The sequence below is a fragment of the Electrona antarctica genome, assembly GCF_951216825.1.
Source record: "Electrona antarctica genome assembly, chromosome: 11".
Classification (NCBI taxonomy): Eukaryota; Metazoa; Chordata; class Actinopteri; order Myctophiformes; family Myctophidae; genus Electrona; species Electrona antarctica.
The window spans coordinates 34,050,224-34,074,366 of record NC_136792.1 but is presented as its reverse complement, the minus strand read 5'-3'; the positions used below and the strand labels follow the sequence as shown (position 1 = coordinate 34,074,366).

Here is a 24,143-nt window from a genome sequence, read left to right as displayed (position 1 = left end):
TTCTCTTTACCATATATTATGCTTCCCTGATAGAAGAAAGACAAGATCGCACGCCAAAGACAGCAAACCTACAAGCTCACAAGGCGTTGTATCCACAATGCCTTGTGAGCTTGTAGGTCTGCTGTCTTTGGCGCGCCCCGCCACCATGCAATGAAGCCCGGTATAATGTGAACGTTTCACATTACGGTAAACGCTCGCAGACTGGAGCGAAAAAAAACATTATGCAAATGTACCAGCCCTGCACTCCCTTGGAGCAAGGTCTCCTAACCTTGATAGCACAAAGCCCCCGCAACGCTCGAGTCTAATTTACATCTGGAAATGCTTTATTACCAAGACAGTAAGAGGGGGGGGGGGGGGGGGGGCTCATAATGAATCCTATATCGTTGCTGTCGGCAGAAACCTCGTCTCATTTCAACTTTTTCTGTTTTTTTCATCATAAAGGAGTGTCGCACAAAAGTAATGAAAGTGTGTGTTGTGATCATGTCAATCGGCTAGTTTCACTGTGTGTGTGTGTGTGTGTGTGTGCGTGCGTGCGTGCGTGCGTGCGTGCGTGCGTGCGTGCGTGCGTTTGGATGTGGGCCCCGGACCCCTAGTGGTTGTGGCCCTAAGCACAGACTGCTATGCCATGCTATGCCCTGATGAAGTGGAGTTGGGGATGGAGGTGGGTTGCTCGTTGTTGTTCGCGAGTATGGTATATTTGAGTATTTATATACTGTATATATGACATATATGTGTGTACGCACGCACGCACATACATACATACATAGCCTACATAGCCTACATACATACATACATACATATACATACATACATACATACATACATACATACATACATACATATACATACATACATACATACATACAATAAAAAACATAACATTTTTGGACATACAAGGTTTCCACCTTACAGTAATGACTGTAAGGTGGTGCTGAGACGTATTTTCGCTGCTGAATTCCAGAGAGACTTCAAAGCGAGAGAGAGCTGGCTTGGTTGTATTTATACTAAAATAAGTGTCGGCAAGCAACAACATGGTGGGATGGAGTAGAGATGAAGTTCAAGTCTTTTTTTCCATATAGACAAATTTGTCGTTCAATATATGTAGTATGGGACTTCCTCCTGGTAACAAAGGACAAATAAATACATTAAATATGTGGCTTAAATATATATGGAGCGTGTCTTGAGTGTACAGGGTTTGATGAGGTCAGATCAACATATGTAATGTCAGAACAGGTCAGCTCCATGGAGATTTAAAGCCCAAACCACACCAAAGGGTCGGGTTGGGACAAAACTGTTTTTAAGGTAGACCACACCAATACAACTCATTGAGTTGCAATGAGTTGCATTGGTGTGATCTACCTTAAAAAACGTTTTGTCCCAATCCGACCCTTTGGAGTGGTTTGGGCTTAAGGGTGGAAGCGGGGGCAGTGTCTTGAGTGTACAGTACAGGGTTTGATGAGGGCCCAGGTAGGGCCGGGTCATAATTTGCAGGCATTGGGGCGGCTACAATTTGAATGGACAGGTATCCGTCAAAAGGGAGACATCAAAGAGGAAGGACGGGTGGGGAATCAGCATATGGAATGTCAGAACAGGTCAGCTCCATATATGGAGATCTAAGGGTTTGAGGTCAGATGTAGAGTTGCTGGCCGGCTCCATATATGCAGATCTAGGTGATGATCCAGTCTTCTCCATGTATGGTTATCCAGGGTTTGATGAGGGCAGTGTTGTGATCTTCATATATGGAGACGGCCATATATGGTGGCGTGACGTGTTATGAGGTGTGATGTCACGAGGCGTGACCATATATGGAGGTGTGACACGAGGCGTGACACGAGGTGTGACGTGACACGACGGACATGCAGGTTTTCATAGTAAACTGCAACCTACAGTAACAAAAATCAATTGTGACATATTTATGGCGTGAAAGGGATTCGATCCTTGAACTGTTTTTGACATATCGGTTTCCACCTCATATAGGTACGCTATACAGTATAAACATATGGAATATACTGGACCGTTGTTGAGAGATTATCCGTTGTGGTTTCCCCGCTCCCTTGACAGGGTTTGTGTGTGTGTGGAACAGGATATTGTAGGCCTATTTCATGAAATGGTCTCCTCGCCTTCATTTCCATTTGTATAACAACGTGTCTTCTTTGGCCCTGCGTGTAATGAAGGTTTTCACTCTCCCTGAATAGAAAGGGGAGATTAGAGCACAGGGCGGGATTATAAAATAAATAAAAACCTGATACCACATAGACAGCCAATCACCTCCAGAAAATCCCTCAATATCTGAGGTTTTATGTGCAATTTATCCTGCTTGCCGCCTATGGTCGCCACCCCCCCTACTTCCCATCTCCTTCTAGCCTCATCCTCTGTCCTCCTATATCCTCTCCTACACCCCCCCCCCCCCCCCCCCCCCGCCCCCCATCCCCTCTCCCCTCCCGTTATGGGCAGCCATAGCTGAATGTGAATGGTATTGGGTAGACTCAGCACTGTTTCCCAAACAATGGGTCAGACTGCCCATTTTTGGGTCACGGATACATTTTGATTGGTCATGACTCAAGTAAATAAATACAAAATATCAATGTTATTTCACAAGATTTTCCCCCATTTATTTTTTACATAAAACAACAAACAAACATTCAATGGATTAAAAAAAATTATAATTAAAAAGTAGTGAAAATGGCTGATCTACAAGCTCACAATGTGGCACGCAGCGACACACTGTGAGCTTGTAGATCTGCTGTTTTCACTAATTTGGGTCCAGGGCTAATTTCTCTTTTGGGTCTTGAGCTAAAAAGATTGTGAACCATTGGGGTAGAGAGTATGCCTGCATGGGAAACATCTCTCTCTCTCTCTCTCTCTCTCTCTCTCTGATTTCCACTCAAGGTGACCCAATCTTTTCATTGCCTATTCTGCAAAAGAAAAAGGAAGGATTTATTGGAGATTTCAGGTGAAGCGGAATGTTCAGACTCCTGTCCAGACTTCAGTTACAGGAAGATGAATTGGCTGGTTATAGATACTATAGCTTGGAAGTCTTTATTCTCTGCTACTTAATTCCTCACAAGCCACATGCCCGGGTCAATAGCAGTTTGTTACTTTAAGCTGCATTGAACAGGACATTATACTTATTGTGATCTTATCAAACGGGGTCGTCAGTTTGACTGACCCTGTAGAGCAGTAGTTGTCGAGGTGGCGTCTGGGGACCTCCAGGGGTCCTTGAGGTGGGGTGGGGTGGGGTGCATGGTAGTCATGCATCAATCATAGTTATCTGCCAAAACACGGCAGTCAATGCTGGCTACTATGTGTATAAGATATACAAGATAATGTTATATTATGTGATGATTATGCCAACTTGCGTTCTGTTCTGACTTCTGAGCCGGTAGTCATTGTCATGCTTTCAAGTTTGTAGTAGTTTGAATAGGTGTGTGTGTGTGTGTGTGTGTGTGTGTGTGTGTGTGTGTGTGTGTGTGTGTGTGTGTGTGTGTGTGTGTGTGTGTGTGTGTGTGTGTGTGTGTGTGTGTGTGTGTGTGTGTGTGGGGGGGGGGGTCGTATCTTAGCAACACTGAAAGCACTAACTCCCATCGTCGCGTCATGAGTAAATGAGCCAATTGATGAGCTGCTGCTGAGCGCATTCTCAGACACCAGCTTCAGAGCTCACATGCAGTAACACAGCAACAAGAGCGGAGGGGAGCAGAGTGGGAGGAGGGGAGCAGAGTGGGAGGAGGACAGCAGCATTGTGGAAAGTGCGTCCCGTATCAGTTCTTTACGGGACACGTCTTTTACTTTCCAAATACGGGACCATTCCATATTTTACTGGACGGGTGATAACCCTGAGTGACGAACCCATGGCATCTAGGGAACATCCTGGTGATGCAAGGTTATGGATTCACAACCAGGAAAACTTGGAATTCCCGGCCGCCTTCTCGGCTCACAACGTGCTGCAGCGTGATCTTATGCCCTAGGATAGGTTGTGTATGCTTTATTGTTGCTACACTGCCGGTCTTAGAGAGAGAGAGAGAGAGAGAGAGAGAGAGAGAGAGAGAGAGAATCACTACTGTAGAGGGCCTTTCAACAATGATTTGTGGGTTTTAGCACTGATTGCTGTGAACTAGCATCATACGGGCCCTTGAGAGCAAGAAAGTCAGTCAACAAAGAGTGTAAGTCAAGGGCAGTCGAAAAAATAAAATAACGCCCCCAAAAAGAAATGAATTGAGTTGAAAGAAAACAACTCCCACACTGCAAGTTTCAGCGAAGCAATATCTATAGGCAATTTGGTTCCAAAATTAAACTGCCCACTTGTACCCTTTTCATCAGACAGATAGAATCTGAGAGCACAGGCCTGGGGAAAAGGTCAAAGATAAGACCCAAATGATGCATTTGAAAGGCACTCTGCCGCACCGCCCGCCTTTACCTGTTTGTTTTTCCTCTCTAAATGGATGTGGCAAATAAAAATAAAATGCATTCTGGCGAGACACAAAAAAAGAGAAAGAAATCCTCCGCACAGCAGGTGGTCCCTGGCGTCATCTTGATTGATTTGAACAGGAGGCAGGATGAAATATCTTCATTGTTTCAGTGAGTGACAGGGGCCATGTGAATACATACATGATATCCTGCTATTACGGGAAGGAGAAAGGATATACCGTATAAAGATGTTAACCGCTTAAACCCTATATATTGCTGTCCATGGGTTCTATTCCAGACCCCCTCCTTTTCCCCCTCTACACCGAATCTCTCCATTGAAAATAGGACAGAACATTTTAACCACTTACAGTATAGGCTGTATGTCGTTGACCGGGTCCCCCGGGGTTCTATACCCGAACGTGGTCAACTCCCTGTCTTCCAAAAAGGAGACACAAATCCTCACACCACAGGACAACTGTACTTTCCCAACTTTCACTTTAAAGGACCCCAATTTTCTTTTCTTTGAATGCCATATTTTGTTTTTGTTTTGAAAAGTTCAATATATCCTTAGGTTCAAACCTGCAATCTCTGTTTCTGTATCTCATTCATTGGTTCTTCACTTACACATTGAGCTCCCAGCCAAATCTGGTTATTTTGGGTTTAAAAGCAGTCCGGTTCGGTCTCTATCCTTTTATTACTCTATGGTCATGCCACGCTACCTCAATATTTATTTATATAGCCTACCATCTGTACCATGCAATTAATAATATGCATGCCATCCAGATCGAGATATGAGCAAAGTCCTCCAAGAGAAGTGAAGCAGAGCAGGGCAACCACCAGCATGTAAGTTCTGTAGCTAGTTAGCCTTTTAGCAACTATCTTTTTAGGCTATGCTACAGTAGGTTATGTACGTACAAGTTATTGTCAGTTTTTATGACATTGATTAGGATTACAATAAAAACTGCTCACTGTACATGTACTGTGAATATGTTTCTTCTCTTCCAGACCTTTGTGAAGCAACTATAAGCAAGCTTTCATAAACACTTTTCATTGAGTTGTCCATTCCTTTTTAACTGTTGGGTTTCAAACGTTGCACGGTGTATATTGTGTTATTGAGATAATGATTAAGGTAATATTCCCATATGAATGCTTTGAATGAAGGTCAATGCACAGGAATATGAGCAATGAGTTAAACGTTTTTTTTTAAACTTAAGTTAACTTGAGTTTTGAATACAATCAATGCATTAATTATTTATTTGTTTTATTCAAGCAGTAATTTAGTATGCATGTTTATTATCGTAATAACCTGTCACTTCTTGAAGGCAACAGAGTAGCCTACTACAGACAATAACAAACCCGCCTCTATAGCTCTACACCTCCGTCTCTTTGATTGACAAGCTAAACAACCAATGAGGGTGCTCTACAGAGCCTTTACCCCACACCCCCACCCCTCTTCTCTATCGACTGGGTGAATCCGTCTGTGAATGACCAAACATGTCGGGTTTCTCACGATCCTCGTCGATAACGTCAAGACTAGCTATCGACATCCTGCCGACAGGCAAGAGACGGCAGAAATCCGTCCCGACGTAAAATTGTGAACGAATCTATCTGTGCAATGTGGAGTTGGCTTAAGACAAATAATGTCATGCTTCGTTGCATGCAGGTGTCACACTCTGCAAATGACTTATCTACAAGCCACAACACATTGCGTCACCTACCCACAGCATACTACCACTGAAATAAAGGCTTGAAAATTGGTGGGGGGCAGCGTTACCATTACACACTCTCCGGTGGTCTCAGGTGGGCCGGTGGAACCCAGCAGGACACGTAAACAATCACAGAAAAACAATCACTTTGTAAATGAGATCAGTGGGGTGCCCATGTCAGTGTTGCAGACAGTAAACTACTGGAGGCACTATTTTTCCTAGTAAACAATGGAACGAACGCCGGGGTCCACCGAGAGATGGCTGACGTTGTTTTGGATGCATACACTGTAAATGTCCGTACACCAGTTTTTCTCAAACATTTTTGGCTCAGGGCACCACATACCCTTTTCACCCAGGGCACTAAACAGGGTTTAGTGTTTACACTGTTGCTTTATAGTAGCCTACCTTACATTTATGTCAAATGTGTACATCTTTCCCCCTAAGATAGTACAATATAATGAGGAAAACTTGGAATATCTGTTTCCATTATGAGAGATCTCAAATAACTTTTATACTTGCCGTTTAACCACTTAAATCCCAGCGTCCCTATATTCTAGGGTGGCACCGTGGCAGTGGCTCAGGGGTAGAGTGGCCAGTGGGAACTGTGAGGTTACCAGTTCGATCCCCGGCTCCCCAGAGTTAGTGTCGAAGTGTCCTTGAGCAAGACGCTGAACCCCTAATTGCTAATGTGCAGTTTGGTACCTTGCATGGTTTCCTCCACCATCGGTCTATGAAAGGGTGAATTCACAATCTATGTGAAGCGCTTTGGATAAAGGAGCTATATATGCACCATTTACCCTTTACCATTTTAGGTAAACAAGTTCACAGCACGTCACGTTGTGACATGTTGTGAGCTTTAATCTCATTTAACCCATTAAGACCTGAGGACGATTCTAAAATGTCTTTTAAATCCTGTTTTCTGAAAAACACATGGGCTATATCTTGTGTCACCCCTTATCACTTATCCCTAAACTAATTTGCCATTTTTTACTATTTTAAAAAACCTTTTAAAATAGTTAAAATAGCCGATCTACAAGCTCACAATGTCTCGATGTAGATCGGCTAGGTAGTTGAACTATTTTAAAAGGTTTTTTAAAATAGTAAAAAATGGCAAATTAGTTTAGGGATAAGGGTGGCGCAAGATGGAGCCCATGTTGCTATTTTACTAAACTGGGATGACCAGATCTTATGCATGTCATTGCAGGCTGACCATGAGGCCACGCCATATACCCTTCCTAGTTTGAAAGTCCTTTTGGGAAGAAGATATATGAAGATATATATGAACCCAAATACTTGTAGTCATCAACCTGTTACATACATACATACATACATACATACATACATACATACATACATACATACATACATACATGGCCGACCACCAAACGTACCTTACTTACGTTATCAAGAATGATGGTCCCTTCAAAACTGTGAGCTTTTAGGTTGAATGTTTTTGGCAACAAAGTATGAATCTGGCACTGAATGAATCTGAAACACTCCTTCCGGCTACCGAGCCTCATTAATTCCTGTCTTGACATTGTATTATTTCGCACGGGAAGTGCAATAAGCTCCCCCTCTCACATTCGGCCCGCAGTTAGTACAATTTGGATTCAATTTAAAAACCTCTTTAGCACCACTGTAATACCACATATATGCAAATGACATTTCCTGCAATGTAGTAGGAGCCCATTTTAAGGTTTCGCACCACTCAATTAGAAAAGGTCAGTGGAATATTGTACCATGTCTCATTCACTTTCCATTCAAACACAGGGTCTCAATTTTCCACTTAATTTCCCTTTCTCTGTGTCCTCAACTCTATTTACTTTCTTAATAAACAGCAAAATGTCAGAATAATGATATTTATACTATAGAATAGAATGGTAGAGACTTATACAGGTCTAAAATACATTTGTTTTGGGGTTCAAGTCCAAAAGGCTGAAACTATTGTTTTTGTGCTGGTAGCCATCAAATATTCACCAATGATCGGAAGTTGTGTGCTTTACCTGCACAAATATTATGACCTGATGGGGTTTTATAATTAAGGTTCGGAATTGTGACCTTTGAAAGGTAATAACTCCAATGCTATGAGGCTACAGACAAACATTTACTCTTGCCAAAGTAAAGTAAAAGTTACATCGAAATGGAGCTCAAGTACAGTACTTTAATACATGCACTAGTTACAGTATGTTCGACCACTGCACTTTGGTCCAGTTCTATGCCAAACTTCCTCAACTGTCATTGTGGAAAAATAGTCCTGATGTTGACTTAATAGTAACTGACATTTTATTTAATTAGGTTATTAAGTATGTGCTACTTTCACCAAAATGTAGGCCCAAGTGAGTACAAATGTTCAGATACTTATAGAGCTGGAAGGAATTTAGCAGTCCATTTCTGTTTTTCTCAAAAACTTAAAATTAAAATGTCTCCCACATTTTTGCTCAATTGACACAATTACCACTAGCCTTGATCCTCAAGCCATTTAGAATTGTTTTAAAAGCATACTTTTGTCATCTCCTGCCAAGGGTGGATTGGAGGCTTGAGAGTGTGGACTGGTTGATGGTATCAAAGCCAGGGGTGAGGTCGAGAAGGATAATGATGTTGAGTTAGCCGGTGTCTGAAGATGGCAGAAGGTAAGAGCATACACACCAGTTTTCTCAACCTTTTAGGTCCTACCCAATAGCCAGGTCCTGCTCCCCTTACTGCCACACATGCACACACACACACACACACACACACACACACACACACACACACACACACACACACACACACACACACACACACACACACACACACACACACACACACACACACACACACACACACACACACACACACAATTTCCGTCAAACGTGTTAGTCTCTTATTGTATATTGTCAAAGGGATGTCACAGGGATGTCAGGCCCTGTCACAGCCCTTTGACATAATATTGTCATGATACTGAAATTATACTAACATAATACTAACCATAACACTGAAATTATACTGACACGATACTGACATGATGACATACTGACATGATAATGGCATGATACTGACATTATACTGACATGATTGACCATGATAGTGACATGATACTGACATCAGTATCAGACATGTTTAGTATCATGTCAGTATCATTGTCAGTATCATGTGACATGATAATGACCATGTGGCATGATACTCACTATGATGCGGACCATACTCACAGTCAGGTTTGAAGAACCCTGAAGAAGGCAGTTAGCTGCCAAAACATCGATTTTTATTACTCTGCGTCCAGAATAAAATATAGTTACTTTTGGCTACCATTGTGTGCAACTAATTGATTGCCTGTTGAAGACTATCATTTGGATCCTTCTTCCGTACGTGGGCCGGCACCACTACAAAGACTTTGGTGCGCAAACACTTTGGTGTGCATAGTATTCCTGTGCACAGACGGACCATGATGATATGGAGACACTATGACCAGTAGGCTACCTTAAGTTATTGACACATTTACCAGTGCATGGAGACACACATTATTGATACATGGAGACACACTGACCAGTAACATGACATCCCTTTCACTCAGTGCTGTGCTTATCTTATTCACAGGCTTTCTTTTTTTCTCTCCCTCTCTCACAGACGCACTGCACACAATGAGATGACAGCTGTCGGTAGACAAACGAGGGATGTGTGTGGGGGGAGGGGGGGGGGGGGGGGATTTCATGATCCGTAATGTTTCAATGGCAGATTTGTGTGAGAAACGTGTTTTCGCAATCAGAAATACTGTGCAACTTGTTGCTTGCAATTCAACAAGTTTAATGTTGTGAGACTCAATCAGCGAGGGCTTATTCTTTTCTGCCAGATTCTATAACTGTTTTATCTCATATCTTTGATCTGAACATGGCTCAAAATGTATGATTCCTTAATTAACCCTCTAAGTCCTTCCAAGACAGTACATGTCAATCATCATCCACATAATGTACACATAATCAGTCCTTAGATCTGATTAATCAATTTTTAATTAGCTTACTTGTTTGTGGAAGTACTTCTGTGACCTACTGGCAGAGTGCGCAATACATTTACTGTGCTCTCATTGTTGGTCTAGCACATATGTCTTATTCATTTCTTAGTTGATTTGTTTTACAGGTTAGACTGATTTCATTTATTTTCTCTTTCTAGGGGTGGCACAACAGGGTTTCATACCTCTTCTGCACATTCTGAATACTTTTGTGAAGTGTCCTAGAGCAAGACGCTGAGCCCCTAATTGCTCCCGATGTGCATGTGTGCATGGTTTCCTACACCATCGGTATGAATGTGTGTGTGAATGGTGAATGTAATGCACAATCTGTAAAGCGATTTGGATAAAACCCACTATATAAATGCACCATTAGAGTAGCATGCACGCATGCTACTCTAATGGTGCATTTATATAGTGGGTTATATAGTGGGTTCACATTTCCTGATGTGTGATCCAATAACATGGTTTCACCCAGACTCCATGGGCTGTGTGAAGAAGGGGAACGTTTCTCGAGTCATTCGTGTCAAAAAGCAGGGCATCTCCTTCTTCCCCTGCAGAACGCCACTTTTGACCTGGAAGGTGTAGGCCACTCTGTGGGAGAGGCGGGTTAGCACACAAGTCAGCTCCAGACCGTGGCTGTCCTCGTCTTCTATCAGGTCACAGAGAGTTTGAAGGAAGACAGCTCCTGCAGGGTGCATGAAGGCACCGTACCCTGATGGAGGGAGGGACAATAGCATCATAAGGCAGTGCTTCTCAACCCTTTCTTTTTAACCCTCACTTTCATTTTCATCATGTTCTACTATAAGGCTTTTGGAAGCATCCCAGACAGTTTTGAATGAGTATTAAGATATTTCATATTCATTTTATCAGACACGCACCTTCCTATACGTTCTACAACAAACCCATTTTAACTTCAAACTCCATTTTAACCATGTTAGATTCATTATAAACACTCGACTCGTCCTTGGTACTGGTGGTGACACATACTGTACTGCCCTCTTAATACATGAGGGGGCATGTTTTATTCAATTACTACACTCATTAGTTTTATACCCTTTAACAGTTGTATCGAACAATTGGTAGAGCACATTTTAAGTCACTATGTCTCAGTGAAAACAATGTTGAAAAAGAACTCAACCTGATTGAGCCATTTCTACCATTCGGTTGAGGTTATGCCAAAGATATCCACTAGATTTCACTGTGGCTACAAGTCAGGTGGCAATGAGGAAGTCACAGAAATCACTCCTGACATCTAGGCTCTGTTTTACCACAGTTTCAAAGGTGAGATGATTTCATTGGCTAATTATCATCTCAGAGATGTTACTGAACATGATTATGTAACTTGATACAATCAAAATAATACAAATAATGGTTAAAAAAAACATTATTTGGGTTGTTTGTCATGTTCAGTTTCTTGCACTATAAAATGATTTAGTCTCCATCTGTGTAAACAGAAAGAAAGATCTATACTGTAGGTATTAGCAACAGTGGATGTCGAGTTTATTCCGTGAGTGGGATCATTATAATATTAAGTGCCGGCCCAGCTTATATTTGTAACTTCATGTTGTGTCATTTATGTATAGAATGTTGGTGCTATTATGAAGTTCACTGCCTATACAGTAAATACTCTGTGTTATATAAGAACAGAGATCCTCTTATCAACCAATTACAGTATGTCTCAGGGATGTAGATATTAATACAGCTAATTGGGGGGTAAATGTGTTACCAATGTGTTACCAATGTGATACCAATACTATATACCAGGAATGCGAGGTCATACTACATGGTAGGCTATGGGGGTAGGAAGTGTCGGGTGACAGAGGAAGAGCTGGCGAGCTATACCAGGGCAGGAGGTGTTCATTCATTCTTTCAGAAACAATGTAGCAAACGGGATGACGCGTTTAAGTAAGTCCTTTTAATGTGTTATATGTTCGTTAAATGCTCTAAATTCAGTCATAAATGATGCATCTATGCAGTCGCTATATCTGTGAATTAATAGTATGTATCTTGTGTTTCTCTTGTTGTGTTTGCAGTTATTACCTAAACGCCACAGTCTCTGACTTCCTTTGTAACGATCAATGCTGCTATTGTACTAGATCTAACACGGGCCAGACAAGGCAAATAAGGCTTTATACTGTACACAAGTTTAGTAGAAGTATGTTTGTACGTGTGTGAGTGTGTTATGAGATAATAGTAATAAAATGGCCAAAATCAAGTGATTGTTTACGGGCATTATTGCAACATCGAGGCTATGTATGTTTGAGTAATATAAATGTTACAATTGGTGTGTGTTAAATCACAGTTACCAGACCTGTTTGTTATAACCCCTTTGCGGAGGGTTTGAATCAGTAATTAAGCAAAGCTATGAAACAGCAAAGTTTAGTTATATCCGTACAGTAATAATTAATTGCGGTGTAACCCACCGGAGTAATAATTCATTGCGGTGAAATCCACCGACGTATTACTGAAGCAACGGTACTTAATTCACCGTAGCTAAAGAAATACGGGCATTCTGTGTGATCCACAAATGCTAATGAAAGCCATCGGCCCGTGTTAGCTTAGCTGTTAGCTTAGCTACTACGTGAGCAATGGTGGTTGTCTGCTGTTAGCGTGACGCTAGCTGAGAAGCAAGACAACGAAGGGACGGCCATCCAGCGTTTGCGGAGCATCGCTGACCCGTCATCGATCGCCGTGTCCAAGGACCAGCGACCGAAACCCGTAGGCTGCCGGAGGTAGCTGAAATCTGCGGGAATCATCCGCGCCGTATTGAGGTGACCCGGGTTGACTCGGGAAAGGATGCTAGTAGCGTGATCCTGCTGCTAAGGAGGTTGTGCCCTGGGTGCTAGGAAGCATCCGGTTTTGCCGACCTAAATAAAGAGTTTCAGTGCCCACATGAGTGCTTGTGCATTGGGGGGAATATCGCTGGGATTGTGTGTTGCAGAAAGGAAACTGTGCATTGACTTTGGGGGGGAATATACCAGACCAAGCTAATTGTAAACAAGCAAGAAGCTAGCCACCTTCCCATTGACATTGCATTGTGCCTAGCAAACAACTAGCATTAGGCTAACGGTGGCTAACTTTGGCTGACTGACGCTAATGCTAAGCTAAAGGAGGTTAACTGGCTGACTGACGCTAATGCTAAGCTAAAGGAGGTTAACTCCAGTTGGATGTTGTTGGGGCTAGCCTAGCCAATGCTAACGCTAATAGCATAGGAGTTGGGGCTACCGCATTGTGTATGTTTCACAGCACGACTGGCCGCCAGGGAGGAACGCCGGACCGGCCATCTTGAGAGACAAGGTTGGTGGGGGGGGCGAGCGAGTAGCCATTTCGTGTAACCATGGCGGCCTTAGCTGTGTTAAAGAAAGCGCGCGCGTCGAGCCAAGGCACGTTAACAAGGTTAACGACCAGAGCCAAAAGTACGGCTGCCCATAAGTCCGAAAGTGAACTTAAGGCTTTACTGAAAGACATGGATATAGGTTTTGATGAGCTTCTAACTTGTAGCACGGATTATACAAGTGCAATGGTAGAGGCTGATGAAAACGCTGTAGACATAGCTGTTGTTAGTACGAGACTCGATGCCGCAAAGACGTCCTATCTTTTGGCTCGGACAGAATTGCAGGAAAACTTATGGAAGCGGTTCATAGATGAGTCTGTGCAGCGCGCACTCAAGTGGGTGGCAGAGGCGGCAGATAGAGCCCGTCCTGACCGTTACAAAGAAGAGGAGATTGACCTAAGTCTTATTTACGGGCTAGAAGGTGTAATTGATCGATCATTAACAGACATGCAGACGTTATTAAACTCTTGGGAAGGCTGCATTTCTGACGGGAATTTGGCCAAGGTATTAGCTGAGGTATATGCCTTGAAAGCGCGTAAGAGTGCCAACCTCCAGGATTTAAAGCACAAAGGCGCAATAATAATAGAAATGAAAGAGGAAATTAAACAAGAAAGTGTACCTCTCGCCGTTGACAATGGAGGAAAGAAGTCAGCCGGTAGCAAGCTGGCTGCTCAGCCTATGAAATTACCCCAATTCAATGGGGAACGCATGTCATACTTCAGATGGAAGAGACAGTGGCATAGAATTTATGCACTCTTTGACAATCCTGGATGGGGTGATGACATGCGTTACCAGCTACTGATTGATTCCATTGATAAAAGGATAAATGATGAATTAAGGCTTGATTATTGCCAGACTTCAGATGAGGTCTACCAGAAATTAGAACTCCACTATGGAAACGTAGGACAAATTGTTAAGGAGATTATAATGAAGTTGGAAAGTGTGCCCGCTGTAAGCAGTGGCCAACCAAAGGAGACATTAAATCTCGTTAGATTAATAGAGCAATCAGTTCTAGATCTAGCTGATCTTAATGCTGGCGACGTCATTCAAAATCAACTCGTCATTCACAATTTGGAGGCTAAATTGCCGCCAGAAATGCAAGAACGGTGGCTTGTGATGCGTTGTAATCCGAATAATAATATAGATAGCCAGAACAGGTTCCCGCATTTCATTGCCTTCTTACGCGAGCATACAAAGGTGCTCGTTGAACAAGAACAATTAAATGCAAAAGGCATAGGGACCAAACGAAGTGATCCGAGCCCACGTAGCCGTAATAATGACCGACAGAATGACAAGCCGGGGAACGGGGCGCGCGAGAAGCGTGCGTCGACAAGGGCTACGTTTAGCGGCGAGGAGGCGCGGGGTTCGTGCGTAATCTGCGGAGAGAGCGATCACTTAGGGGCTCTGTTCCGTTGTAAAATATTCATGAAAGCTAACGTTGAAGGCCGGCGAGCGTATGCGAAGAAACATAAAGCATGCTTTAAGTGTTTATATCTACATGACGGCCAATGCAGAGTGCGCAATGACAATTTCCTGTGTAGGTTAAGTGAGTGCAAAAGGGACGGCTCGTCGCCTCCTCATAATTTCAAGTTGTGCCCCAAAGCGCGTCCACGTAACGGGGATAGTAGCACTAATAATAATAATAGTGACGGCGCGAGAGGGGGGGCTAGTAACGTGGGGAGGGACTCACGTGGGCCTACACATGAAATTGAACTTAAGCTTGCTGAGGCCGAGTTGACGCCAAAGCAACTAGCTATAGTGCGCAAAGCTTACACAAACAATACAGCCACGACAGGCTGCACTGAGGGCGGAGAGTTGCCTGCTCTGATGATGACGCTGGAAGTAACCACGAAAAGTGGTGATTGGGTGGGGGCTTTGATAGACCTCGCCTCTGATACAAATTATATCACCCACAAAGCTGCAGAAAGGCTCGGGCTGAAAGGACGACCTGTTACTCTGAGCGTGCAGGGCGTTGGGGGGATGAAAAAGACATTCAAGACGAAAAAATACTCCATTAAGTTGAAGACAATGGGGGAGAAGGGCTCTTCTCCACTGGACCATGACATGACTTGTTATGGTCTGAATGAGATTGCAAAGATCAATTGTCCAGTTAATCCTAGGCGCATTGCAGATCTTTTCCCGGGCACCGATCCGGAGGAGTTGCGACGTCCACTGGAAGTGGAAATACTTATCAGTGCGCATGAGGGTCGTTTAGCCCCACAGCGGTTGGCTAGATGTGGAGATTTGGTACTTTGGTCGGGGATTTTGGGTAAGACGGTTAGCGGATGTCATCCGTCTCTATTCGACGCCAGTGAAATGATCACAGGACAGTGGGCGTCAACCCATTTTGCTCTTTCAATGAGAGGTGGAGCCGTTGAAATCAAGGCGGCTACTGCTTGCCTTACTGAGACCAGCGCGGCACTGTCTTGGTGGCGTTGGGACAGTATTGGGGCGGCATGCGATCCCCTGTGTGGGGGTTGTCGTTGTGGAAAATGCGCCCCTGGTGGAAAAGAGATGTCTCTCGCTGACGAGAGAGAAATGGAGATTGTCAAGAGGGGCCTGACTTTTAAGACTAGCGACGCTCACAGCGATGAGTCGCATTGGGACGTGAGCTATCCTTGGAAAGAGGACCCGTCTACTTTACCGAATAACAGAGCGGCGGTTGAGGCCACGTTCTTAAAGTCTGAGAAACGTCTCAGGCGAGATCCCGTGTGGTACCAGGCCTATGCTAGCCAGGTGCATGAGATGCTCAAAAGGGGTGCTGCTGTCAAGCTGTCTAAAGCTGCCATGGACATGTGGGACGGGGCTGTTTGGTGGATCAACCATCTTATGGCACCGAACCCACACTCAGTTTCCACGCCAGTTAGGATAGTCTGGGACAGTAGTCAAGAATTCCGGGGCGTGAGTTTGAACAGTATCCTGCTAAAGGGGCCCGATGTTTTGAACCCGATCCGAGCAGTGTTGCTGCGTTTCAGGGAAGGGGAACACGCCGCCATCGGCGACGTAAGCAAAATGTACCACTCCGTTTGGCTAGAAGAGCGGGAGGTACATTTGCACCGGTTCCTATGGAGAGACTCAGTTGACAGCAAGATTGAAGACTATGCAGTTGTACGGGTCAATATGGGAGACCGTCCAGCGGGTAGCATAGCTCAAATAGCGATGCGCGAGACAGCGTATCTACCTCAGTTCACCCACATGGTTGACGAGAGGGACGTAATCGTGGAGAACGCTTACGTAGACGACATTTTTCTATCTCACAACTGCCCCCAGAGGCTGGAGAAGGTACTGGCGGGGGTTAAAACCATTCTGGCTACCGGGGGGTTTCACCTAAAGCCCTGGGTACGGTCAGGCCAAAGTGGGAGGGAAGGAGATGGAGAAATGAAACCAGAGACTATGTTGTTGCCGAATCAGATGAGAGAAGAGGACAATAAGGCTCTGGGGGTTGGTTACCATGTGAAGGAGGACAGCCTCTTCATCATGGTTGCCATAAACTTTTCCGCCAGAAAGAAAAAAGTGCGGAGCGAGGAAAACCTTGCTCTGGAGGAGGTGGCGGAGAAGACGCCTGATCCTCTGACTCGGCGTATGTTGCTGAGTCAAGTAGCGGGGCTGTATGATCCCATTGGCCTTGTGACGCCTCTGAAACAGAAAGGCGTTATTCTAGTCAGGAGGGCGTTCCAAGAGGCGGGGTCATTGACCAAAGACACTTGGGATCAACCGTTGTCTAGCGATCTCCGCGTGAAAGCGGTTGAACTTTTTGAGGAATACGCAAAGCTGAGTGCGATCACGTTCCCCAGGTGTATCACTCCGCCCGGATGGGTGGGGGAGCCCTGGGGCATCACCTTCTCCGACGGGAGCTCAGAGTCCTACGGAGCGGTGCTCTACCTGCGGTGGGAAACTGCTAGCGGGGTGGAGACTCGTCTGGTGGAGTCAAAAGCCAAGTTGGCTCCTCTAGACCAAAAGGGCGATGCAGTGAAAGCTGAAATCTGCGGTGCTGTCTTTGCCGCACGACTGAAAGGGTACGTGCTGAAGCATAGCAGGCTGACAATCGAGAAGTGGTATCACTTTGTCGACAGCCAGACAGTGCTGGGTGCCATTCAAAGGGACAGTTATGGGTTCCAAACGTTCTTCGCTAATAGGGTTGGGGAAATCCAGAAGGCGGGGCCTGTGACTGACTGGTGGTGGGTTCCCGGGTGGAAAATGTAGCTGATCTAGTCACGAGGGGGGGTTCTCCTGAGCAATTAGACAGTGATTCCCTGTGGCAAAAGGGACCAGAGTTCCTAGCCAGACCAGTCGACCAATGGCCTATGAAGTCTGCTGCTGAGGTGGCTGCTTCATCGCGGGAAATCGTGAGTACATTGCATAGAAAAGTGTTCAAAATGAAAGCATTCTCTGCTGCTGTTACTAGATCCCAAACTAAGAACCAGGGGTCCGCGCCACTGCCAGGCAGTGGCGGGTCCTCACCAGTCAGTGGCAGATCTTCACCAGACAATGGGGGGTCTCCAGCGGTCAGCAGGGGTCCTTCACCAGTCAGTGATGGGGGTTCTGTGGCAGCATCTAATGACGAAACTGAACAGCTGTGGGGGTCAGGCCTTGTGAACCAAATGGACTTGGCTAGATGCAGCACACTGTCAAAACTCTGCGGGGCAGTTGGCTACGTCCGCAGAGTGTTGCACGGCCACGGAGGCTTATTCAAGTCCGGCAGTCGTGTACAGTGGGGGGCGGTGCTCTCTGTCGGAGAGCGGGACACAGCATTTAAGGAGCTGTGCCTTGCCGCCCAAGAGGGAATTTCTTTCCCGACAACGACACTAAACCGTCTTGTAGTTAGTAAGAACGACAAGACAGGTCTCTTGCTATGCCGAGGCCGGGTTCAGACCGTTGACCAAGAAAGCCAGGGCGTGCCCATCATTCCTTACGAGGCACGACTCAGCACACTACTGTGTGAGGAGGCCCATCGTGCAAACCACGAGGGCGTGGCTGGGACACTCCTGCGAGTCAGGAAGAAAGCCTGGGTGGTTCAGGGGCCAAGGGTCGCACGTAAGGTGATCGACTCTTGCCTGTTTTGTCGCAAACGGGGGGCTAAGCTATCCAGTCAAGTGATGGCTAATCTTCCTACAGTGCGCACAAGTCCAGCAGCTCCGTTCGAGTACACAACGCTGGATTTGTTCGGTCCTTACACTGTCAGGGGCACTGTGAAGCGACGCATTAAGAGAAAAGTCTGGGGCGTGGTCTTCAGTTGCATGGCCTCACGGGCTGTCCATGCAGACCTAGTTGAGGACTTGTCTACAGAAGGCTTTCTGCAGACCTACCAGCGATTCACTGCTCTGAGAGGCCATCCAAAAAAGTTGTGGTCTGATCAGGGTACGAACTTTGTTGGCGCGAGACCAGCATTGGAGGATCTATACAAGTTCCTAGGGGACATTGACAAGGAGCAGATCCAGCAAAGAGCAGCAGTTGCAGGGACCGACTGGGCATGGGAGTTTAGCCCAGCGGACTCACCGCATCGGAACGGGGCGGCCGAAGCTGCCGTCCATGTTCTGAAAAGGGCGTTGAGCAGCGTCGGCGACACCGATGATCTGTCGGCGTTGGAGTTCCAGACTCTACTCTACCTTGCTGCTAACCTGGCCAACGAAAGACCCATCGGAGCCAGAACTCAAGTCGACGAGGATTCCGTGGACATCATCACTCCCAACTCTCTGCTGTTGGGGCGGGCAGGGCCCAGGGGAGACATCCTGGGCTTTGACTTCCCTAGCTACCCGTACAGTCATCTTCGGGCGGTCCAGCGCGAGGTGGACAGGTTCTGGAAGCGGTGGAGCCAGCTGGCGGGCCCTCATCTCTTCATCCGAGAGAAATGGCACGTTCCAGCACGGAATGTGGCCGTCGGCGACCTGGTGTGGGTCGCGGACCAGAATGCTCTACGAGGTCGATTCCGGATGGGTCGTGTCGTGGAGGTGAATCCAGATAACCAGGGTGTCGTCAGGGACGTAAAGGTGCGGACATGTCCAAGTCTGCCCATCAGTTGGTCGCAGGTGGTGAAAGACGTGGTGGCATGGCCATCCGTCATCCTCCATCGTGATGTGCGGCGGCTGGTTGTCCTAATCCCGGTTGAAGATAAGTAAATTAGACTAGAAAGTCCTCTTGAGAAATACCCTAACGAACTCTTCCATATGCATGCTGCGCGAGTAAGACTAGTCAGTGGGTATTTACTTGAGGCAGCTGGGTGATGGGGCATACTTGTCACTCAGTAAGGAGCAAAGCGGTGGTGCCTACCTCCTACAGTCAGATTGAGATCAAAATTAATTCAGTGCATGAAAGTAAACTAGGTTTATTATTTCATAAGTTCAGCTGGTGAGTGCCATCCGGAGGCGTTCATCGATTAGAAGCATGATTGATATACTTATTTTTTATTTTTGTTTGAATGTTTTTGTTTGCAAATGATTGTGGGGAATCTATTTAGCCTACTGGGTTTATTTCAAACCGTAGCCTAAAAGTGGGAGGTGTCGAGTTTATTCCGTGAGTGGGATCATTATAATATTAAGTGCCGGCCCAGCTTATATTTGTAACTTCATGTTGTGTCATTTATGTATAGAATGTTGGTGCTATTATGAAGTTCACTGCCTATACAGTAAATACTCTGTGTTATATAAGAACAGAGATCCTCTTATCAACCAATTACAGTATGTCTCAGGGATGTAGATATTAATACAGCTAATTGGGGGGTAAATGTGTTACCAATGTGTTACCAATGTGATACCAATACTATATACCAGGAATGCGAGGTCATACTACATGGTAGGCTATGGGGGTAGGAAGTGTCGGGTGACAGAGGAAGAGCTGGCGAGCTATACCAGGGCAGGAGGTGTTCATTCATTCTTTCAGAAACAATGTAGCAAACGGGATGACGCGTTTAAGTAAGTCCTTTTAATGTGTTATATGTTCGTTAAATGCTCTAAATTCAGTCATAAATGATGCATCTATGCAGTCGCTATATCTGTGAATTAATAGTATGTATCTTGTGTTTCTCTTGTTGTGTTTGCAGTTATTACCTAAACGCCACAGTCTCTGACTTCCTTTGTAACGATCAATGCTGCTATTGTACTAGATCTAACACGGGCCAGACAAGGCAAATAAGGCTTTATACTGTACACAAGTTTAGTAGAAGTATGTTTGTACGTGTGTGAGTGTGTTATGAGATAATAGTAATAAAATGGCCAAAATCAAGTGATTGTTTACGGGCATTATTGCAACATCGAGGCTATGTATGTTTGAGTAATATAAATGTTACAATTGGTGTGTGTTAAATCACAGTTACCAGACCTGTTTGTTATAACCCCTTTGCGGAGGGTTTGAATCAGTAATTAAGCAAAGCTATGAAACAGCAAAGTTTAGTTATATCCGTACAGTGGATGTTCAAAAGTTTTTATTTTGTTTTGTTTTCCATTATAAATTGTCAATATATTATCTTGGCATCACTGCCTTTTACCACTAAATGACAATTCAACCGTTTGGTAGAGCATTTTTTTGACTGGAATAAAATCATATTTCAGCATATATTATAATTAAAACACATTCAATATATCATAATAACAACAATTAATTAGCAGAAGTTGTATTTATTCATAGCAAATAGTATTTTTGGATTACTTTAGTTTAGCTTGCACGTTTACCACAAAGTGACATCTCTACCGTTTGGTAGAGGCTTATATTTTAATAACTGGTGGGTATGTTATTAAAAACAAAATTGATTGTTGTTATTATTGCCTAAAGGAAGTAAAAAATGCAAATGTTTTTTTTTCCACTGTTAAAGTTTATTGCATTTTATTTATTTATTTTTTTCAACGAGAGCTTACCTGGCGTAGTTGCGTAGATGACAGCTGTATCCACGGGAACTGACAGATACTGTGAGATGCTGTCCTCCATGACATCACTTCCTGTTGCATCCACTTCCACCCCGTCGTCCAGCTGTCCTCCCCGACATGCCTAAGAAGACATCAGATAGCTTAAGGGAAAGTTTCGTGATAGAAGGCTTTTTCTCACCTTTAGTTGCAGTCCTCATGAATGTGGTCCAGTTGTTATTTTGTGAAAAAAACGCATTAATGGCTATTTCCCCTACCCGACCATAAGCCCTGAATGGGGCGTTGGATTGTAGTGCTAATTCACGTATTTCAGTCGCTCGATATGGTATAAATCCTATCTCTTCATAATGTCAACAGTATGTGTAAAGTCACACTTTACTGCATAGTAACCCAGTTGTTGTGTTTCAGCCGTAAAGCGCGAGCTCTCGTCTATCGCGAGTGTGACTTTACACATAGGCTACTGTTGACATTATGAAGAGAGGATTTATACAATTTTTATTTTATTTTCGAGCGATGGAAATAAGCGAATTAGCACTACAATCCAACGCCCATTCAGGGCTTATGGTCGGGTAGGGTAAATAGCCAATAATGTGTTTTTTTCACAAAATAACTGGACCCTTTTATGAGGACTAAACAACTGCACCTAAGGTGAGAAAGCCTTCTAGCACAAAACTCTCCTTTAACCCATAGGCCTGAGGTCCATTCTACAAAGGTCTTTTAAACGGTTTTCTGAAAAGCTAAAATTTTCTTCCAGGGACCTCCAGAAGCAAAGCTTTGCTATAATACATAATTTTGTTGATAAACCCCTGGACCCTTCCTCCCTCCCGATATTGAGAACCACTGTTTAGTTTGTGTGAGGATGATTGGCTTTAAATGTCAACCTGTATGAAGAACAGCTTGGTCTTCCCCTCCATATGGACGTTGGAGAAACAGGTGAATATGTGGGACAGCCTGACGGGGTTCCCGTCTGCTCCGAACACACAGCCCTCCTCTCCATGGGAGGACAACACCACCAGGATGCAGTCCTTCACTGGCTGTCTGCTCACTGCACCAAATTCCAACCATTATACAGAATTAAGTTATATGTACTTGTAATTTATAACCCTCAATTATACGTACGTTGCTCCTTTGTTATTTACCTGTCAGCAATGTAAGGCATGCTGTCAGCATTACTCAGCAACACACACACACACACACACACACACACACACACACACACACACACACACACACACACACACACACACACACACACACACACACACACACACACACACACACACACACACACACCGAGATATACCAATATACAGACGGTATCTAGAAAGTTGGTGAGAAAGTCTTGTCCATTTCCATGCCCACACACTTCAGCAATATAAGGCATACAAGCATATGACCCTTGGCCCCCCAACTCGCACGCACGCACGCACGCACGCACGCACGCACGCACGCACGCACGCACGCAGTCACACTCACAGTTGCATGCATGCTCACTCGCTCATGCACATAGGCACACTAGAGCACGCATGCACAGTGTGCACACACACGTCACGCTCACACACGCACACACACACACACACACACACACACACACACACACACACACACACACACACACACACACACACACACACACACACAGTAATGCACAAGCTGTGTCTGTTATGTTCTTTCCCTTTGTTTGTGTTTGCAGGGCACACAGATTATCTCACTCTGGACATGCAGTAGCATGCACGTCACTGGATTTGATGTATAAAAGATAAGGGTTCAGATTAATGTGTTTGTTCTCTGACCCCTAATCACTGAAAACAATTACATAACCTGGCTTTTAAGTTTGATAGCAAAGATAAAAAGCTATATTAATTGACGCAATACTGTAATACACTAAATGGACTTTAAGCGGCAAGTTATACTGCATTAAAACCTGATGAAGAAATGCTGCATGCTTCTGTAACTCAGAGATGACTCTAGTCTATAATATAGATATTATACAACTCCATTTAAGCTTTGGGATGGAGAAATAGCATAGAACTTATAGATAATAAAATAATAGTTCACTTTAAGAGTGCAAGCAAAGACAATAAGAGTGTATACATATAGAACCAAATTAACCCTTAACAGGTCTGTAACTCAGAGTATACAAATGGAACCAAATGGATCGTTAATGAGTCTATTTGGTGGTTCCATGTCTTTGAAATTTTGAGAACCATTTATATACAGTATTACTGTTTTGCTTGTACAGTAATTCTATATTACCTTTCTTAAATAGTGAGTAGATTTCTTCACTGCTGAGATCATTGTGTATGTCCACTTTGAAGCCAAGTTTGCTGAGGCTACGGTGCAGTCTTTTGACATCTCTGGCAGCCCCAGTTTGTTTACCCAGATTTACTCCGTTGTCAAAATGTGTCACGGAAACCAGAACTGCTCTGTTACGCTCAGCAAAATGATCCATGAAAGATTTCAGAAAGCAAATGAGATATTGAAGTTGTCTATTGTCTTGTATGTCGGTGATCTTGCATGTGACAGCCCAATTTGTTCTTTGGATGAATGCAGAAGCCAAGTAATACAATCCTAACCTTTAGAAAGAAGACAGGGATTATCTCAACTACAAATAGCCTGTATATGCCTGCATCTGCAGGGCTTTGCAGAGTGTCTGTTATGTGTGTATCTGTTATCTACGTGTGTGTGTCTGTGTGCGTGCGAATACTGCCACTCCCATATAGCTCACACAGCCTCACACTAACACGGATGTCACACCCTCCCACACACCTGCGTGGTTGTATTTGAACATCCTTGTGAGAGCATGATATTGGTCTCCCATTAAATAAAGGACAATCGAGATGGTTTGATACTTTCACCTTTGG

General features: G+C 44.4%; 1 protein-coding gene across 1 annotated transcript; it reads right to left on the bottom strand.

The window, feature by feature from the left end:
* Positions 1-10,559: 10,559 nt before the first annotated feature.
* Positions 10,560-23,731, bottom strand: LOC306932120 (caspase-7-like; the record flags this gene model as incomplete). The annotated part of the gene is made up of 4 exons (XM_079513822.1): positions 10,560-10,804; positions 21,274-21,403; positions 22,161-22,324; positions 23,536-23,731. 4 exons carry the CDS (start codon positions 23,729-23,731, stop codon positions 10,560-10,562), a joined length of 735 nt encoding a protein of 244 aa, XP_079369948.1.
* Between the last annotated feature and the right edge of the window lie 412 nt (positions 23,732-24,143).